This window comes from Choristoneura fumiferana, chromosome 29 (assembly GCF_025370935.1).
Source record: "Choristoneura fumiferana chromosome 29, NRCan_CFum_1, whole genome shotgun sequence".
NCBI classification, from domain to species: domain Eukaryota; kingdom Metazoa; phylum Arthropoda; class Insecta; order Lepidoptera; family Tortricidae; genus Choristoneura; species Choristoneura fumiferana.
Window position 1 is genome coordinate 1,532,363 of NC_133500.1, and position 14,618 is coordinate 1,546,980.

At 42.1% G+C, this 14,618-nt stretch overlaps 1 protein-coding gene across 1 annotated transcript in view; it reads left to right on the plus strand.

Moving 5' to 3' along the window:
• The window catches only part of LOC141444287 (ribosomal protein S6 kinase alpha-4-like), a 96,700-nt gene that overhangs the window by 69,799 nt on the left and 12,283 nt on the right, over positions 1 to 14,618 (plus strand). Inside the window, 13 exon segments of the mRNA XM_074109784.1 lie at positions 1,447 to 1,619; positions 2,712 to 2,793; positions 3,628 to 3,790; positions 4,459 to 4,571; positions 5,286 to 5,405; positions 6,563 to 6,667; positions 7,775 to 7,948; positions 9,831 to 9,946; positions 10,828 to 10,927; positions 11,471 to 11,573; positions 12,490 to 12,632; positions 13,050 to 13,171; positions 13,173 to 13,296. Of these exon segments, the coding sequence (XP_073965885.1) occupies positions 1,447 to 1,619; positions 2,712 to 2,793; positions 3,628 to 3,790; positions 4,459 to 4,571; positions 5,286 to 5,405; positions 6,563 to 6,667; positions 7,775 to 7,948; positions 9,831 to 9,946; positions 10,828 to 10,927; positions 11,471 to 11,573; positions 12,490 to 12,632; positions 13,050 to 13,171; positions 13,173 to 13,296 (1,638 nt within the window).

The following is a 14,618-nucleotide window of genomic DNA, read 5'->3' on the forward strand; positions in this document are numbered from 1 at the left end:
ACGGTCGGCTCGTGTCGGAAGATGTAATAATTTGTAAGGAAATGTGCGTGTTTCAATTTTAGTTAGAGCTCTGTATACAGGTATTAAATCAAACAGTTTTCAAATTACATTCTTAAAAGTATTAATGTGAAGACGTGGATTTTTTAAACTTGCCTGCGAATTTTGCATGGAATTCGTTAAAAAAAAGGACCTATGCTCATCTTCTATATGCCTACTACCAACGGCGGCCCTGATATATCCTAAGACGACTCTGTATTAGCTATAATCGATTCTTAAATAAGCCTAGCTACATTGTTTTTAATTTACAATTTATCGTACGTCTATACGTCAATTAACTGCAACCTTAACGATATCAAATTGGGCTTAAAGCTTTGCATGTATGTAGATGTCTACATCCACACCAGGTTTTAGTTTAATGGCGTAGCGAATCTTAAAGTTGCAAATTCTTCGCGACCGTGAATCATATCTTGACCATCGATCAGCTCTTATCGCATGGCATCCATGTTTAAATAATGCCCTACAAAGGTAACAGAGAGTGTTGCTTGTAAAAAATATGGTAAAACATCCATTTAGGACAGCTGCGCTTCAACTAAACCTAATTAAGTACACGTATATTATAGTATTGAACATACATATGGGTATACTACTAGATATATGCAGTACTACATGTACTTAATCAGTTTGTACTGTCGAGGTCAAAGATGTATTTACACTTTGCTACCTTGTCGCTGTTGTCGGAGGGTTGGAGGCCAGAGGCCGTATTTTCTAACGCACGGGCGTCTGCCATCGCGTTCAGCATCTCTTTCTACCTTCACGCTATATCGTATGACTGATTATGATTCTGAGTGCCTTAGACAACTCTGCCACATAGTTCCTGACGTACCTTGCCTACTCGGATAATGCATCTTTGATGTTATAAAGTCTAATATAAATGCTTTTTTTGCTCACTTTAGACATTTAACTACCGTTAGGTCTCAATTAACTTCTTTATTGCATTGTCATCAGATGTAACTAGAAAGTTGTAAAGTTATAGTTGCATGAACTACAAAACAGTTTGTAGGATAGATACTTCGTTTAATATCCATAGGGAAACTTCCAGAAATGAGTCTTTGATTATTGGCCTACGAGCTTACGCGACCTGTCTACAATCGGACAAGGGCGGACGAACAGAGGCCTGCGAAAACTCATTTATTGCCACAAAAAAAAACCACGAAAAGCACTGGGCTCAGGCTCAGCATATGTTCTTCTACGTCTTTCCTGATTTAAATCTATTCCTTACCTCTGTCTATTGTAAAGGTTGCCTGGAAGAGATCGCTTCAGAGTGCGATAATGCCGCCTATTGCTTACCTTGGAAAACCTCACCTGTGTTTTTGTACTGCTACTATGTGTTCGGTGTTCAGTAAAGAGTTATTGTATTTATTAATGGTTGGTTTCCCTTGTCCACAGGCGGTAGACTGGTGGTCGGTCGGCGTGCTGACTTATGAACTCCTGACGGGAGCGTCTCCCTTCACGGTTGAAGGCGAGAAGAATACCCAGCAGGAGATCACAAAGCGCATTGTGCGGTGCAGCTACCCAGTGCCCACGGAAGTCAGTCCGGAAGTGCAGGACTTTATAAAGAAGTGAGTGGTCTGCTTTTCCAGAGATACAATTTTCGGTTCGAGGCTAGAGTGAATAGGCTGTTCGCATTGGCGTGCAGCGTGCAGTGTGGGCCAATTCCAGGGTAGGCAGCTGGTAGTTTGCGCCTGCGGCAGCACGCCCACCTCCCGCTTCAGCAGCGCTGGCACTGCCTACCCTCAATAAAATAATAATAATAATAATAATTCGGAAAACGGGTTCCATATGTTGCTAGTTATTAGTTAGTGACAAAAAATAGCTTAAATACTATGTTAGTTCTTAGTTATAGTAGAAATAATAATATAAAGAGTGCCAAACAACAAATAGGTACCTGACCACCTCACCGATCCCCACTCCTCACATGGAGATCCATGAAGCGTCCAAGGACCAATGCACGCCATTGGTTGTTAGTGGACCTGGTGAGCTATGTCTTTAGTCTTATTTACTACCATTAGGTGAGATACGTGCTGACACATACTTGGTACTGAAAAATTAAGATTTGTAGACTTTTCTTATTGCTTGTGTTATTATGTAGCCTAGCTTTATACCAAAAGTTTCTAGGACAATTAGACATAGGTTTTGATTCCCCAGAAAATTTGATGGAAACACTTTTTTTTAAAAGACTGTATGATCGATTTTGAAGTTTTATCTTGCACTGTTCCACGGGGTAGCATACCTGAGGCATCCCAGCCTATTTACGTCCCACTGCTGGGCACACGCCTCCTCTCAGAATGAGAGGGCTTGGGGCGTAGTTCCCACGCGGGCCCAGTGCCCATTGGGAACTTCACAAACACCATTGAATTGCTTAGCAGGTATGTGCAGGTTTCCTCACGATGTTTTCCTTCACCGTAAAGCTCGTGGTAAATTTCAAATGTAAATCCGCACATGAATTTCGAAAAACTCAGAGGTGCGAGCCGGGGTTTGAACCCACGATCCGGAGTGTTGACAACCTCCTATAAGGGTATAAGGTTTCCGTTTTTGCTGATTGAGGTAAACAGATAACGTATTGTACAACTGGAAAAGTATAGCCCGGGAAGAAATCTAACCTAGTTCCTCGTCATTCCAAGATGTGTGACTAAAATCGGTATATCTTTCAGGTTGTTGGTGAAAGATCCCCGCAAGCGTCTCGGAGGCGGCGTAGGGGACGCTGATGAGTTGAAGAGACATCCGTTCTTCCAGGTTAGAACCTGATTCTAGATATATTTGTAGTGGTATGGATTCTACGAGAAAGAAGTCTTTGCTTGTGTGTCATGTTTCTTCAAATGAAGCTCTTTCACTGTAATTGTTGTAGATTGAGTCCCTTATGATTATGATTTACGTATCACTTTTTATCAAATTTGAAATAAGTTAAACTGTTGCAATCGTCGGAGCTTCGGTCATTTAAAATGAGGGTATTTCTGACAGGATATTTGACGCCAAATAAATAACTAAATATCCAATCACAAGCAAGACTGTAATATCAAAATGTACCTCACGATACTAACGCCATCTAGTGATATTCTCCCTGTCCAGAATACCCTCAATCTGATTTTTTTTAACCCTTCTCCAGTCCCGGCAGGGCACAGACGCCTTTGCAGAATGAGATTGCTTGAAAAAAAAAAAAGACACATTTTGTCATATTTAATTTTTAGAAGGCTTGGGCCGTTAACACTATTGAAAATGTTCTCAGGTGCGTGCAGTTTCCCTCACGATGTTTTCCTTTACCGTAAAGTTCACGGTAAACAGAGATAATTCGCACACCGCCACAACATCCGCGGTGCTTGATTATCTAATTATTACTCTAATAATGTAGTGGTGGGCAAACTTTCTTCATGGGGGCCCAGAAAGTTACAGATATTTTAGAGGAGGGTCAGGATTACACAATTCTATTTTATACTTTTTTATGTTTTTGCCAAATAATGATATTATATTATGATAGCGGGCCGGATTAAATCCCTTCGCGGGCAGGAGTTGGCCCGCGGGCCGTGCTTTGGCCATCAATGTATTAGATAGTAATAGATGTCCTGTTTGCAGACGCTGGACTGGGAGGCGGTGGCGCGGCGCGAGGTGGTCGCGCCGTTCGTGCCGGCGCTCGCGCACGCCGCGGACACCTGCAACTTCGCGGACGAGTTCACGCGCATGCCGCCCACGGACTCGCCCGCGCATGCTCCCAACCACCACGATAAACTTTTCCTCGGTAAGACTGGCACACACCTTAGATTAAATGTTCCTTCGGTGGTTCCTTCCCGGCGCACACTATCGGCACGACTCCACACGATGATGGATGATGGCACGATCGATGGATGGTGGAGAGTAAGACAGCCGGTGAAATTACTGGCACTTGAGGTATACCATCTTAGGCCTCTAGGTTGGCAACGCATCTGCAATACCCCTGGTGTTGCAGATGTTTATGGGCGGTGGTGATCTCTTACCATCAGGAGACCCACTTGCTCGCTTGCCATCAACTGTTCCTCGGTAAGACTGGCACAGACTTTATTTGAGATGTTCCTTCCCGGCGAACACTATCCGCTCGGCTTGGCAAATAATTCTTCGGTATACTCACGCGCATACGCACTCTGACGGCAATAGGCTCAAAATCTAATTAGTTCCTTCAGTTACTCGAGCACCTTTTTATCATTAAAGTCCTGCTAATTTCATTCCAGTTCTGTTGCCTGCTACATTCAAGAAGGACCTAAAGTTTTTCATCCTCATATGCATTATTATGACTATTATGAATTTAATAACAACTTATTTAGCAACAGACAGACAGGGCTGGAAAAGCAGAAGCTTCTCGGAGACGAGCTCTAAAAGAGCTGTTCTAGATAGATAGAACTTAAGTATATTAATATTGTATTTTGTCCGCAGGCTACTCGTACGTGGCTCCCAGCATTCTGTTCTCAGAAAACGTCATATCCGACCAGATCTGGATGCAGGCCACCGGCCAGAAGAATGACAAACTCAAGGGATGGGTCGCCAAGGTACGCATCGAACTTTATATTTATGATGACGTGACCCTTGGGATGGGGCATAGGGCCTAGCAGTGCTTCCATGCGTCGCGGTGCTGTGCTGCATTAATGTTAAACACTCGTCACCCCTGGTGCTAGAAGTCATCGATGCACTAAAGAGAGATAAGTCCCTTGCAGGGTTTCAAACTATCTCCATGTCAAATTTCAACCCGTCATCGACCATAATGCTTTATTTTTAACAGTTCAGATATCTGTCTCGTGAAATACCTCCCACTATTTACATACTCTGTGGGGTTAGTCATTCACCGCTCTGGGCACAAACAAGAATGATAATTTGAATACTTCACCTCACTTGTCCCCCATTATCTATACTAATATAATAAATGCGAAAGTGTGTGTGTTTGTATGTTTGTCCGTCTTTCATCGACGTGATTTTTGGCATAGAGATAGTTTATGGGCCAGGGTGTGACATAGGTTATACTCTTATCCCGGTAAAATGCGTAGTTCCCGAGGGAACAGCGCGCGACAACTGAATTCCACGCGGGCGAAGCCGCGGGCAAAAGCTAGTTTCAATATAAAATAGCAACTCAATCAGTCTTTCTTTGCCTAGTTATGGAGGATTGTTACCTAATAAGTTCGTAACAGGTGCAAAACTACTCTTAAAATTTACCAGCAGCTTTTCGGAAAAAGAAAATATGGTGAATCAAATTTTGTTCCTTATTCCAGGACTCTCCGTTCTTCCAAAAGTACGCCGTGGATCTGAGCACGCCCCTCCTCGGCGACGGCTCCTATTCCGTCTGCAGAAAGTGCATACAGCGCGACACTGGCAAAGAATACGCTGTCAAGGTAAGGCTGTGCTACTATGCGTGATGTGCATTGATTTTTTTTGTCATTAGTTCACCGATTCAGGAGAGAAGTAACGTAGGGCAAACCTTGGCTAATTCGGTGATAATGATAAAGCGTTATAATCTCGAAAAGCCGTGGTGGCCTAGTGGTTTGACCTATCGCCTCTCAAAGAGAGGGTTGTGGTTCAAACCCCAGCTCGCACCTCTGAGTTTTCTAAATTCATGTGCGGAATTACATTTGAAATTTGCCACGAGCTTTGCGGTGAAGGAAAACATCGTGAGGAAACCTGCACAAACTGCGAAGCAATTCAATGGTGCGTGTGAAGTTCCCAATCGGCACCGGGCCCGCGTGGGAACTATGGCCCAAGCCCTCTTGTTCTGAGAGGAGGCCTGTGCCCAGCAGTGGGCCGTATATAGGCTGGGATGATGATGATGTTATAATCTTATGCTGAGCTCACAATGGTCTAATGCAATCAATCAAACCGCTGCCAACCCGATTGCAAGCATCAAAACTTAATTCTATACTTTGATCTCATACTAAAACGTTAGACGAATGGTCTGTCACATATTGCGTGTTTTCTTCATACTCTGTGCTTCTATAAGTCAGTTTCAGGCGGTATAAGCTATATTACTTAACCCTTAATAAGACCCCATTTATTGGAGCATACTACCACAGAATCAAAAGCAGCTATCGAAGACCTGACCCGACAAAGAATAAATTTAAAGCTAGTCGTATTTTCAATAATTACAATGGAAATTGTGACGTATAATGATAATATTTTGAACATGAAACTACCGTGAGACTCACTCATATTAAATGATATTATAACGGATAACTCACGTCTTAAACCGAGTTTAGCTCGACATGTTTCGGGCTATTTCGTAGCCCTTCCTCTCAGGAGCACGCGACTCGGCGGCTGCCGCAACACGTACACTACGCGCCACCGCTCTGCTCGCACGACGCAGTCAGTCGGAAGGGCTACGAAATAGCCCGAAACATGTCGAGCTAAACTCGGTTTAAGACGTGAGTTATCCGTTAAAATATCATTTAATTATAATGATATTAATAATAATAAGGGTTAATACTGGAGCGGTGAATGTTCACATGAAATTGTGATCTCATTTTAGTATAATAATTATTTATTTAATTCCTTCCAGATAATATCAAGTCAGAAGAAGGATATCAAACAAGAAATTGAACTCCTCAAAGCATGCCAAGGATGCCCCTACATCATAACGTTGCATGAAGTTGTGCAAGATTCGGTGAGTTGCATTGTTATTTACAAATTAGTCATATTTTTGTATCGCTCTGAATATTTGGATGACGTGGGCGAACTTGAGGGATTCTATCATGTAAGGTCGTTGGATTAAACAACTGTTTGGTCAGTCACCATCATATCGTCAGTACTTAAAAAAAATCTCGTATATCAAATCAAATACATCAGCAAAATGAAACATTGAAATAGTGTTTAATGTTCATTCAGAAAAATTATCTTCAAAAAGATGGAGTGCAAACTTTATTCGCTCTTATCTTGCTTATTTTTATCATTGCGCGCTCGCGGCGATGTCTTTGCTCACTCACGGCTATATCGTTGCGCGCTCGCGTCTATATCTATAAAATTAAAGTAGTTTTTTTTTTGGTGATATTTTTAATAAAATTCGCGAATTCGCGAAATTAATTAGAGCTTATGGGAACGGAAGCAATACCATGCCCTCGGTACCGCTCTGCTTTCAGAGCATGACATGAGTGCGTGTGAGCTAACTTTGGGGGTGGCAGACGTGAACTTGCCTTCGAAATCCAAAAGCTTAATGGTTACTTGACCTGAAATGTATATTTCAGAACTAAATTATTGTTATTATTATTTTAAAATTTATGACGGTGGAAGCATTCTACACTTCTACTGAACGTAGATATAGGTTAGATATAGTTAGTGTTTAGTATTGTAACTAAGGGACCCCATACATCCCCGTATTTCTTTTATTATTTTTTTGTATTTTTTTTTCTTTAATTGTATAATATAGTTTTTAAGTATTTTATTTGTAATTATATTTTTATGAAAAAATGACTTTCTGCCAAGTTTCTTGCGGCGCATTCTTTTTGGCAATGATGGTATTTCCGAAAGCGCTGGTAGTTTAAAAAAATGACGTGTAAAAGTGCCATTGCGGCCTATTTACTGAATAAATCATTTGAATTTGAATTTTGAATTTGAAATTCGTAGGTGTCACTGCAGTCAAGGAAGATTTTTTCAGAATGGCCGCGCCGCTTGACAGTAAATTTTAAAGATGGCGCTGCCACTCCACAGGATATCGTTGCGCGCTCGTGGTGTAATCTTTTTTTTTTTTAATGAATGTCGATGTGGTGTTCCCCAGGCGTTCACTTACATAGTGACGGAGCTGGCGACGGGCGGCGAGCTGTCGTCGCACCTGGCGGGCGGCGGCGGCGGCGTGGGCGAGCGCGTGGCGCGCCGCCTGCTGGCGCAGCTGGCCTGCGCCGTCAGACACATGCAGCGCCGGCGCGCCGTGCATCGCGACCTCAAGCCGGAGGTGCGTACACTGCTCTGTGCTCTGCGGCTCTGTGCGCGACATCAGCGACACCTAGCGTCCCCAACTTTTATGGCTCTGTTGCTCTGACGTTTTGAAATTTCATCGCGACATTGTGACAAAAATCAAACCTATAACGTATTAATTTATAATACAAAATTACTGTGATACCGTGGTTTGGGTGGACAATAGGTTGTGAATTCATTTTTGGGCAATGAGGTAAGTAAAATTTATTCAAAAAGTGTGTTTTATTTTCGTTATGTCAGGGTTTGTTGTTTCTTTGAATAAAAGTTAAATTATATAATTGTTCTTATATCGCTAGTAATAAATTAAATATCGTTTTCAGATCAAAATGAGTATCATTTTGAAGACCGGTTTTGTGAGTATCACTCAATATAAAATTTCAACCACAAACCGTTTCATAAGGAAAATTGTTGCTGGACATGTCCGAGATATAGAGGAATTAAGAACAAAACAGGGAAAGTGTTCAATAATTCAAGCTCGCATCATAACACAAACATCTATTACTAAAATTAGGTAGTTAAAGTCTATACAAATTGCTTTGTTAATGACAGATTCATAATTATGAGCATGACAGATGACAGAGCCAGAACTATTTTTACTTTTGGCCACCATGAGCGCTGCGATAGATTTCATCACCCCCACCTAGTACTTCACACCCTCCCAATACATTAGACACTGTAAAGTTTGTAAACTATACCCGGCACACTATTTATTACACATTGTACGTTATTCATGGCACGCTATACACTATACATTGCCCACTGTACACTATTTACAGCACACTATACACAACACGGCGGCCAGCACACCACGTCGAAAAAAAACCTGCCAAGTGCGATTCGGACCCGCGCACGAAGGTTTCCGTACCATCTATACAACATTCATTAGAAATTAGCTAAAAACTTTAAATAATCACGTTTGTTGTATGGGAGCCCCATTTAAATATTTATTTTATTCTGTTTTTAGTATTTGTTGTTATAGCGGCCACAATTATACATAATCTGTGAAGATTTCAACTGTCTAACTTACAGGACAGCGAAGTCTTAGTAATAGGGTTCCCGTTTTCAGCCTTCGGGAACGGAACCCTAAAAAACACGAAACTGGTCTAGAATAATTAATTATAAGCATCAAAATAGCTGCTCTCGTTATAGTAGCAAAGTTTTATTTTGTGTCAGTGTGTTGTTTGTAAATCAGAACGAAACTACGTTTATATGAAAATGCGATCAGCGGTGAGCGTACTGGCGACTCTTAAATACGTATTAAACATACAAGACCCGACGAGAGAACAGACAGGCAATAAAACAGTACAGGTATTTGACATTATTAGCGCAATAATCGCAAATCCGACTCTGTTAATGAGGGCTATCGCGTATGAATTTGCCACTAGAGGCGCTAGTGTAGCGTGAGGTCTCCGAAATGTCAAATCTCATAGTTTTTGGGTGAGCTACGCGGGTTTATTTGTAATTAGAATAATTTTGTGAATATTTTGCAATATCTGAAATTAATTATGGCAAATATGCGTTCCGGGGCAATGAATGTCTGTGTTTTGAGACAGTTTTGTCTTTCGGAAACCTTTGACCTCCCTTTCTTCCGAACAAAACGGGGACTATGCAACACTGCGGCATGCTCGATATTTTTATGGTACGGTTTTAAGGTGTATTAAATATGATTTTAATCTAAACTTTGTTTTCACACCCGTAAAAACAGACTTTGAAAGCCATACTCAAAAACCTCACGCAACAGTGCGCCATCTAGTGAGACAAAAAACGATAGCCCTCATTGGGACAGTCGCGCTGTTCTATCGGTGCCTGATGAAAGCCAATAACTAGATGACCGTAACACTGTCTCTCGATTGTTCCAGAACATAATGCTGTCGTCGTGCCGCCTGAGCGAGGCCAAAGTGAAGGTGGTCGACTTTGGGTTCGCGCGCCGCGTCGACGCGGACGAGCGCGCGCGCATGATGACGCCTTGCTTCAGGTAACAACCGTCACCGTGGCCCGGGGAAAGAGATGCACCAACTTGCTTCAACGGACAATGCCAAAGCCAGACCTCAAATCCTACTCCCTACTAATATTATAAATGCGAAAGTGTGTGTTCGTATGTTTGTCCGTCTTTTGGCGCTCCGTTTCGACGTGAATTTTGGCATAGAGATAGTTTATGGGCCAGAGAGTGACATCGGCTACTTTTTATCCCGGAAAATGCACAGTTCCCGAGGGAACAGCGCGCGATAACCGAATTCCACGCGGGCGAAGCCGCGGGCAAAAGCTAGTTCAAGATATATTTAGGTTAGGTTAGGTTTGTTTCATAATAATCCTGAAATACGATTTTTGGTAATTTCCACGGTAATTTATACTCAGCGGCACAAAATTAGGCCCTTTCTTCGTACAAAATTACCTATTACTGCATAAGTACATTTGAGAGCCCAGATTTCCCCAGCCTATATGAGCCCAGAGTATATTAAAATCCTTGAATTTTAGTTAAACTGTTAGATCTAATTATTTACACGTGCGAAGCCTTGTGTATACACTAGTGATACATAACTCACACTTCACTGGGAACTGGCTCATGCATACATGTTTATTTAACGTTTGGGCTCCACAGAAAACCAGCGTTGCTGCACATAATGTGCGGCAACACATGCTGAGTGGAGACCCTTTTTGGTATCCTGCCGTGTCACCTAGTAACATAGTTTTAGTGCTAGTTCTAGTCTTAGTTTTAGGTGGTACTTTTTGGAGCCAAAATAAACTTTTCTTTCTTTCTTTCTTTACTTCACTCGCTCCAGGTTCGCTAGCGAGAATCGCTTCATCCTAGTGATGTTTGTCATTATCATGATAGTAACGGTGTCGTTTGTCGTGCAGTCTGCCGTACGCCGCGCCGGAGGTGGTGGCGCGCGCGCGCTCGGCCGCCGCGCCCGGCTACGGCGCCGGCTGCGACATGTGGAGTCTCGGCGTCATCTTTGTGAGTACACCTAGAGACAACAGGGTTCACCGTGCCCAACATTTATTTCGCTGAACCTCCCCAAACTAAAAATTATATTTTCACACCTCTCATTCAGAAAAGTAACTTCCTCCCTGACGAGGGGTATTAAGGCTTTTCCAAGTATTTTTTGCAAATGCAATTGTTTGAATTTAATTATTGTAAAACCGCGCCATTTTCTATGCTGGTCCTTTTTAATTATTTTTAGAATTGTTTTATTTCAATTTTCGTCATCCTCGGTGTGAAAAGTTGTATGAGTCACTCTGTAGCAAAATTATTTTCATCTTGGGCGTTAACACTCATTACGTTCAGGATTCTACTTTAAAATCCCTCGCTACGCTCATCATTCTATTGTACCTAGAATACTTCGCTGCATTCTGGATTCAATGTGTACCGCCCTCGTCGTAAATACATCATTTTGCGCTCTTGTGACACAAATAACTATAATAATATGTCCACGCAAAGCTACAAAAAAAAATTACCTTCACATTTTCACCCTAAACTCATAGATGTTTGTCCTTTCAGTACTGCATGCTGTGCGGCAAAGCGCCGTTCCAACCGACTTCGAAGAAGGAGCCCGTGACTTCCTACATGGACCGCATCCGACAAGGCAGCTTCTCGATGGAAGGTTGGTGTTCTGATATACGTTATGAAACTATTTTACTTAAACATACTGTGACTAGAATACATTAAATAGGTTAACCAACTTTTTTTTTTACATATAACTGTCCGTGATTGTCCTTATCTCACCTGATGTTAAGTACAGATGAGGCCAAAGGTGTATCTCACTGGTTCAGTGTCAGCCTATTTACTCTAGCCTTGAAGAGCCCTAGGTTGTATTTAGCCGGGAATACACACGAAAGGAGCGAATCCCAACTTTTTTTGTTTGTTATTCTGTCCTGTTCACCAAGAGACATCAGTGACAGTTTCTTAAAAAAAAAAAAAAACAACATGGTAAGAACGGATAAGAATAAAAAAAATAAAAAATATTTATGCATGTCACGAAATGGTCCCAAATCAGCAATCTGCCGGTCTTGTGAACGGCGCTGGTCTTCCTTTGAGACCATGTGGTCATTATACATTAAAAAAATATACAGTCAAATAAAGTGAGACTATGGGTTGCCAAAAAAGGAAAGAAATAGGCATAGGGCCAGTCTCCTTTACCCTTCTCATTCTTAACAAAAGAAAAAAAGCAGATTATAGACAAAACAAACGAAACAAAATACGAAATAGTCGATAAAGAAATGGGTTTGTAACCGCGACAATAATTAACTCTCGATGAATTGTACATGAAAAACTTTTCAGGGACAGAGAAGAGAGATTTAATTTGCCACACATTCAATTCAATACACAGGGTAAAATAGATTGAGAAGGAAAATATTTTGAACAACATCGAATAGTATAATAAGGTCCCACTCAGCATAGTGTTGCGGCAAGCAACGCTGGTTTTCGCTGGGATCCAAATGTGATATGGACCTCCGCCTGAAACACAGTTATTTACAGTAGTGTGTATATCCCCTTGTTCACTTTCCATCGCGTTCCAGGTCCGCAGTGGGAGCAGATATCCAGCGACAGCAAGCGTCTAGTGGCCGGACTGTTAGCAGTTGAAGCGACGCGGCGCCTGCACCCCGACGACGTGCTGACTTCTTTGGGGGTCGACGTGGACACGTCCAGCTTCAAACTAGCCGTGAGTCGTCATTTCACTATAATTTTGATGCTTTTTACCCGACTGTCTGTAAGAGGGTTATGTTTTTCGAGCGTATGTATGGTGTTAGAGGCCGTCCATAAAGTACGTAGTCACACTATGGCGTCCTCAGAAATAAAAAAATATGGCACCAGAATGAAAAAAATATTAAAGGTTTGAAACGAAAACTTATAACTAGCGCATTCTAAATATATGACAAGTTATAATACTTTTAAGCTACCAAAAAAAGTGTGTTTAAAAAATAAATTAAAAAAATCTAATATCCTCACTGCTTTTTTAAAAATCAAAAAGGAAAAAATAAAAGTCGGTTTGGTTTGGTTGACTGGGTCCTGACTGTTGATTTTACGTTACTTAACAGATTCTAGCCCACTAGACTTATTGGTTTTTTTCTCTTCCCAGGACATGACAAAAGCGGAGCTTTACAAGCGTCGCAACAAAAACAAGCAGCGCTCGTCCAGCGCCGAAGCCCCCGCCATGGAGGTTGACGACCCCAACGCCGAGCTTCTCAACACCATCAAATCCAGAACCGAGAAGAAACTCCATAGAAAACGACGTAGAACTAATCAAAGCCAACACCGTAGACACCCCCGTTGAAGAAACTAAACCACAGTTCGAGGAAACAGAAGAGATCCCACCTGTCAAACCCGTAGAGAAAACCTACGCCAAATCCAGATCGAAACTTGACGATTACATCTACATTGAATCTAGCCAAGGCTTGGACGAGACAGAGGTCGCCTTCCCGAAAACTAGTCGCGCCAGAAATCTAAAGAATCACCCTCGCCAGTCCCTAGAAAACGCAGAAAAGTCGAGAAGAAAGAAACCAAAGTCAATGGAGAATCCACTAGGGCACTGCGCAGCAATGATAAGAAGACTCCCAAGTCGCCCAAAGCTAAAACGACAAGGCTCGGGCTACTAAAGAGTCCATCGAGAATGAGAAAACTGCCCGTCACCAGAGTCACCCGGAAGCGGAAATACGAAGAGATTGACACCTCCAAACCGGTGCTCCGCGAGAAAGGACAGAACAGGGCTTCTAAAACCAGCGTCGACAAAGAGGCTACTAGGAAAATAGCGCGGCGAAAGAAACGCGCCCAAACTAGCTCCTTTAACCGTAGACGTCACCCAAAACGTGCGGATGACGCGCTCCAGAATGCGTCGCCTCGAGATCAGCCTCTCCCCCTCACAGGTCAAAACAATAATACCGGCGTTCTCCTTCGAATCTGACAGGCGCGTGGACTCCGTAGAAAGTACCTCAGCTAAAACAAATGCTAAAGGGAAACGCAAAGTCAAAGCGAGCAAAGCGAAAACGCCGCGAGCGACTCGCGCGCGCGGGAACCGGAGGTGAAACGTTCCAGGCTCCAACTTTGGCGGAGGGCAGTGCTAATGGCAGTTTTTAACGAGTTCCTCGGGGATAGGGTGCCGCCATTATGCTCGTCCCGGCAGTAACCTCACACTCCAAATATCGACACAATAGTGATGGAATAAAAACAGGCGCTCCGCTCGGTGCGGCCGGAATTATTTATTGGAGAATAAAACTGTAGTTAGCTCCATCCTAGATTGATTGTAACATTCGGATACCTGTTTTTATTTTTAATCCTTTTATTTAATGTTAGTTTTTAAATTTTACGACCTTTTCCCAATATTATTACCATTAGAGTAATTCTTTGATGTTTGTTATTATGTATTTGAGTAGACTTTAATGATAGGTAATTTTGTGTGTTATCACACTCCATAACAGAATGTCCTGTTCTACTTGTAATTTATTGGGCGCGCGCGCCCTCCGCGTCACCCAAACGATATACTGAACAGATCTCCATATAAATATCAAAAATAGTTTGTTTGTTTGTATGTATATTTGTTGGGATTTAGATTAATAGGTTAAATTTGTAAATGATTTGAAATAAATGTAATAGCAGTGTTTGGATATTTCTTTTAACTTTCATTCGTTTCGGGTGTAATATAATGATGTTG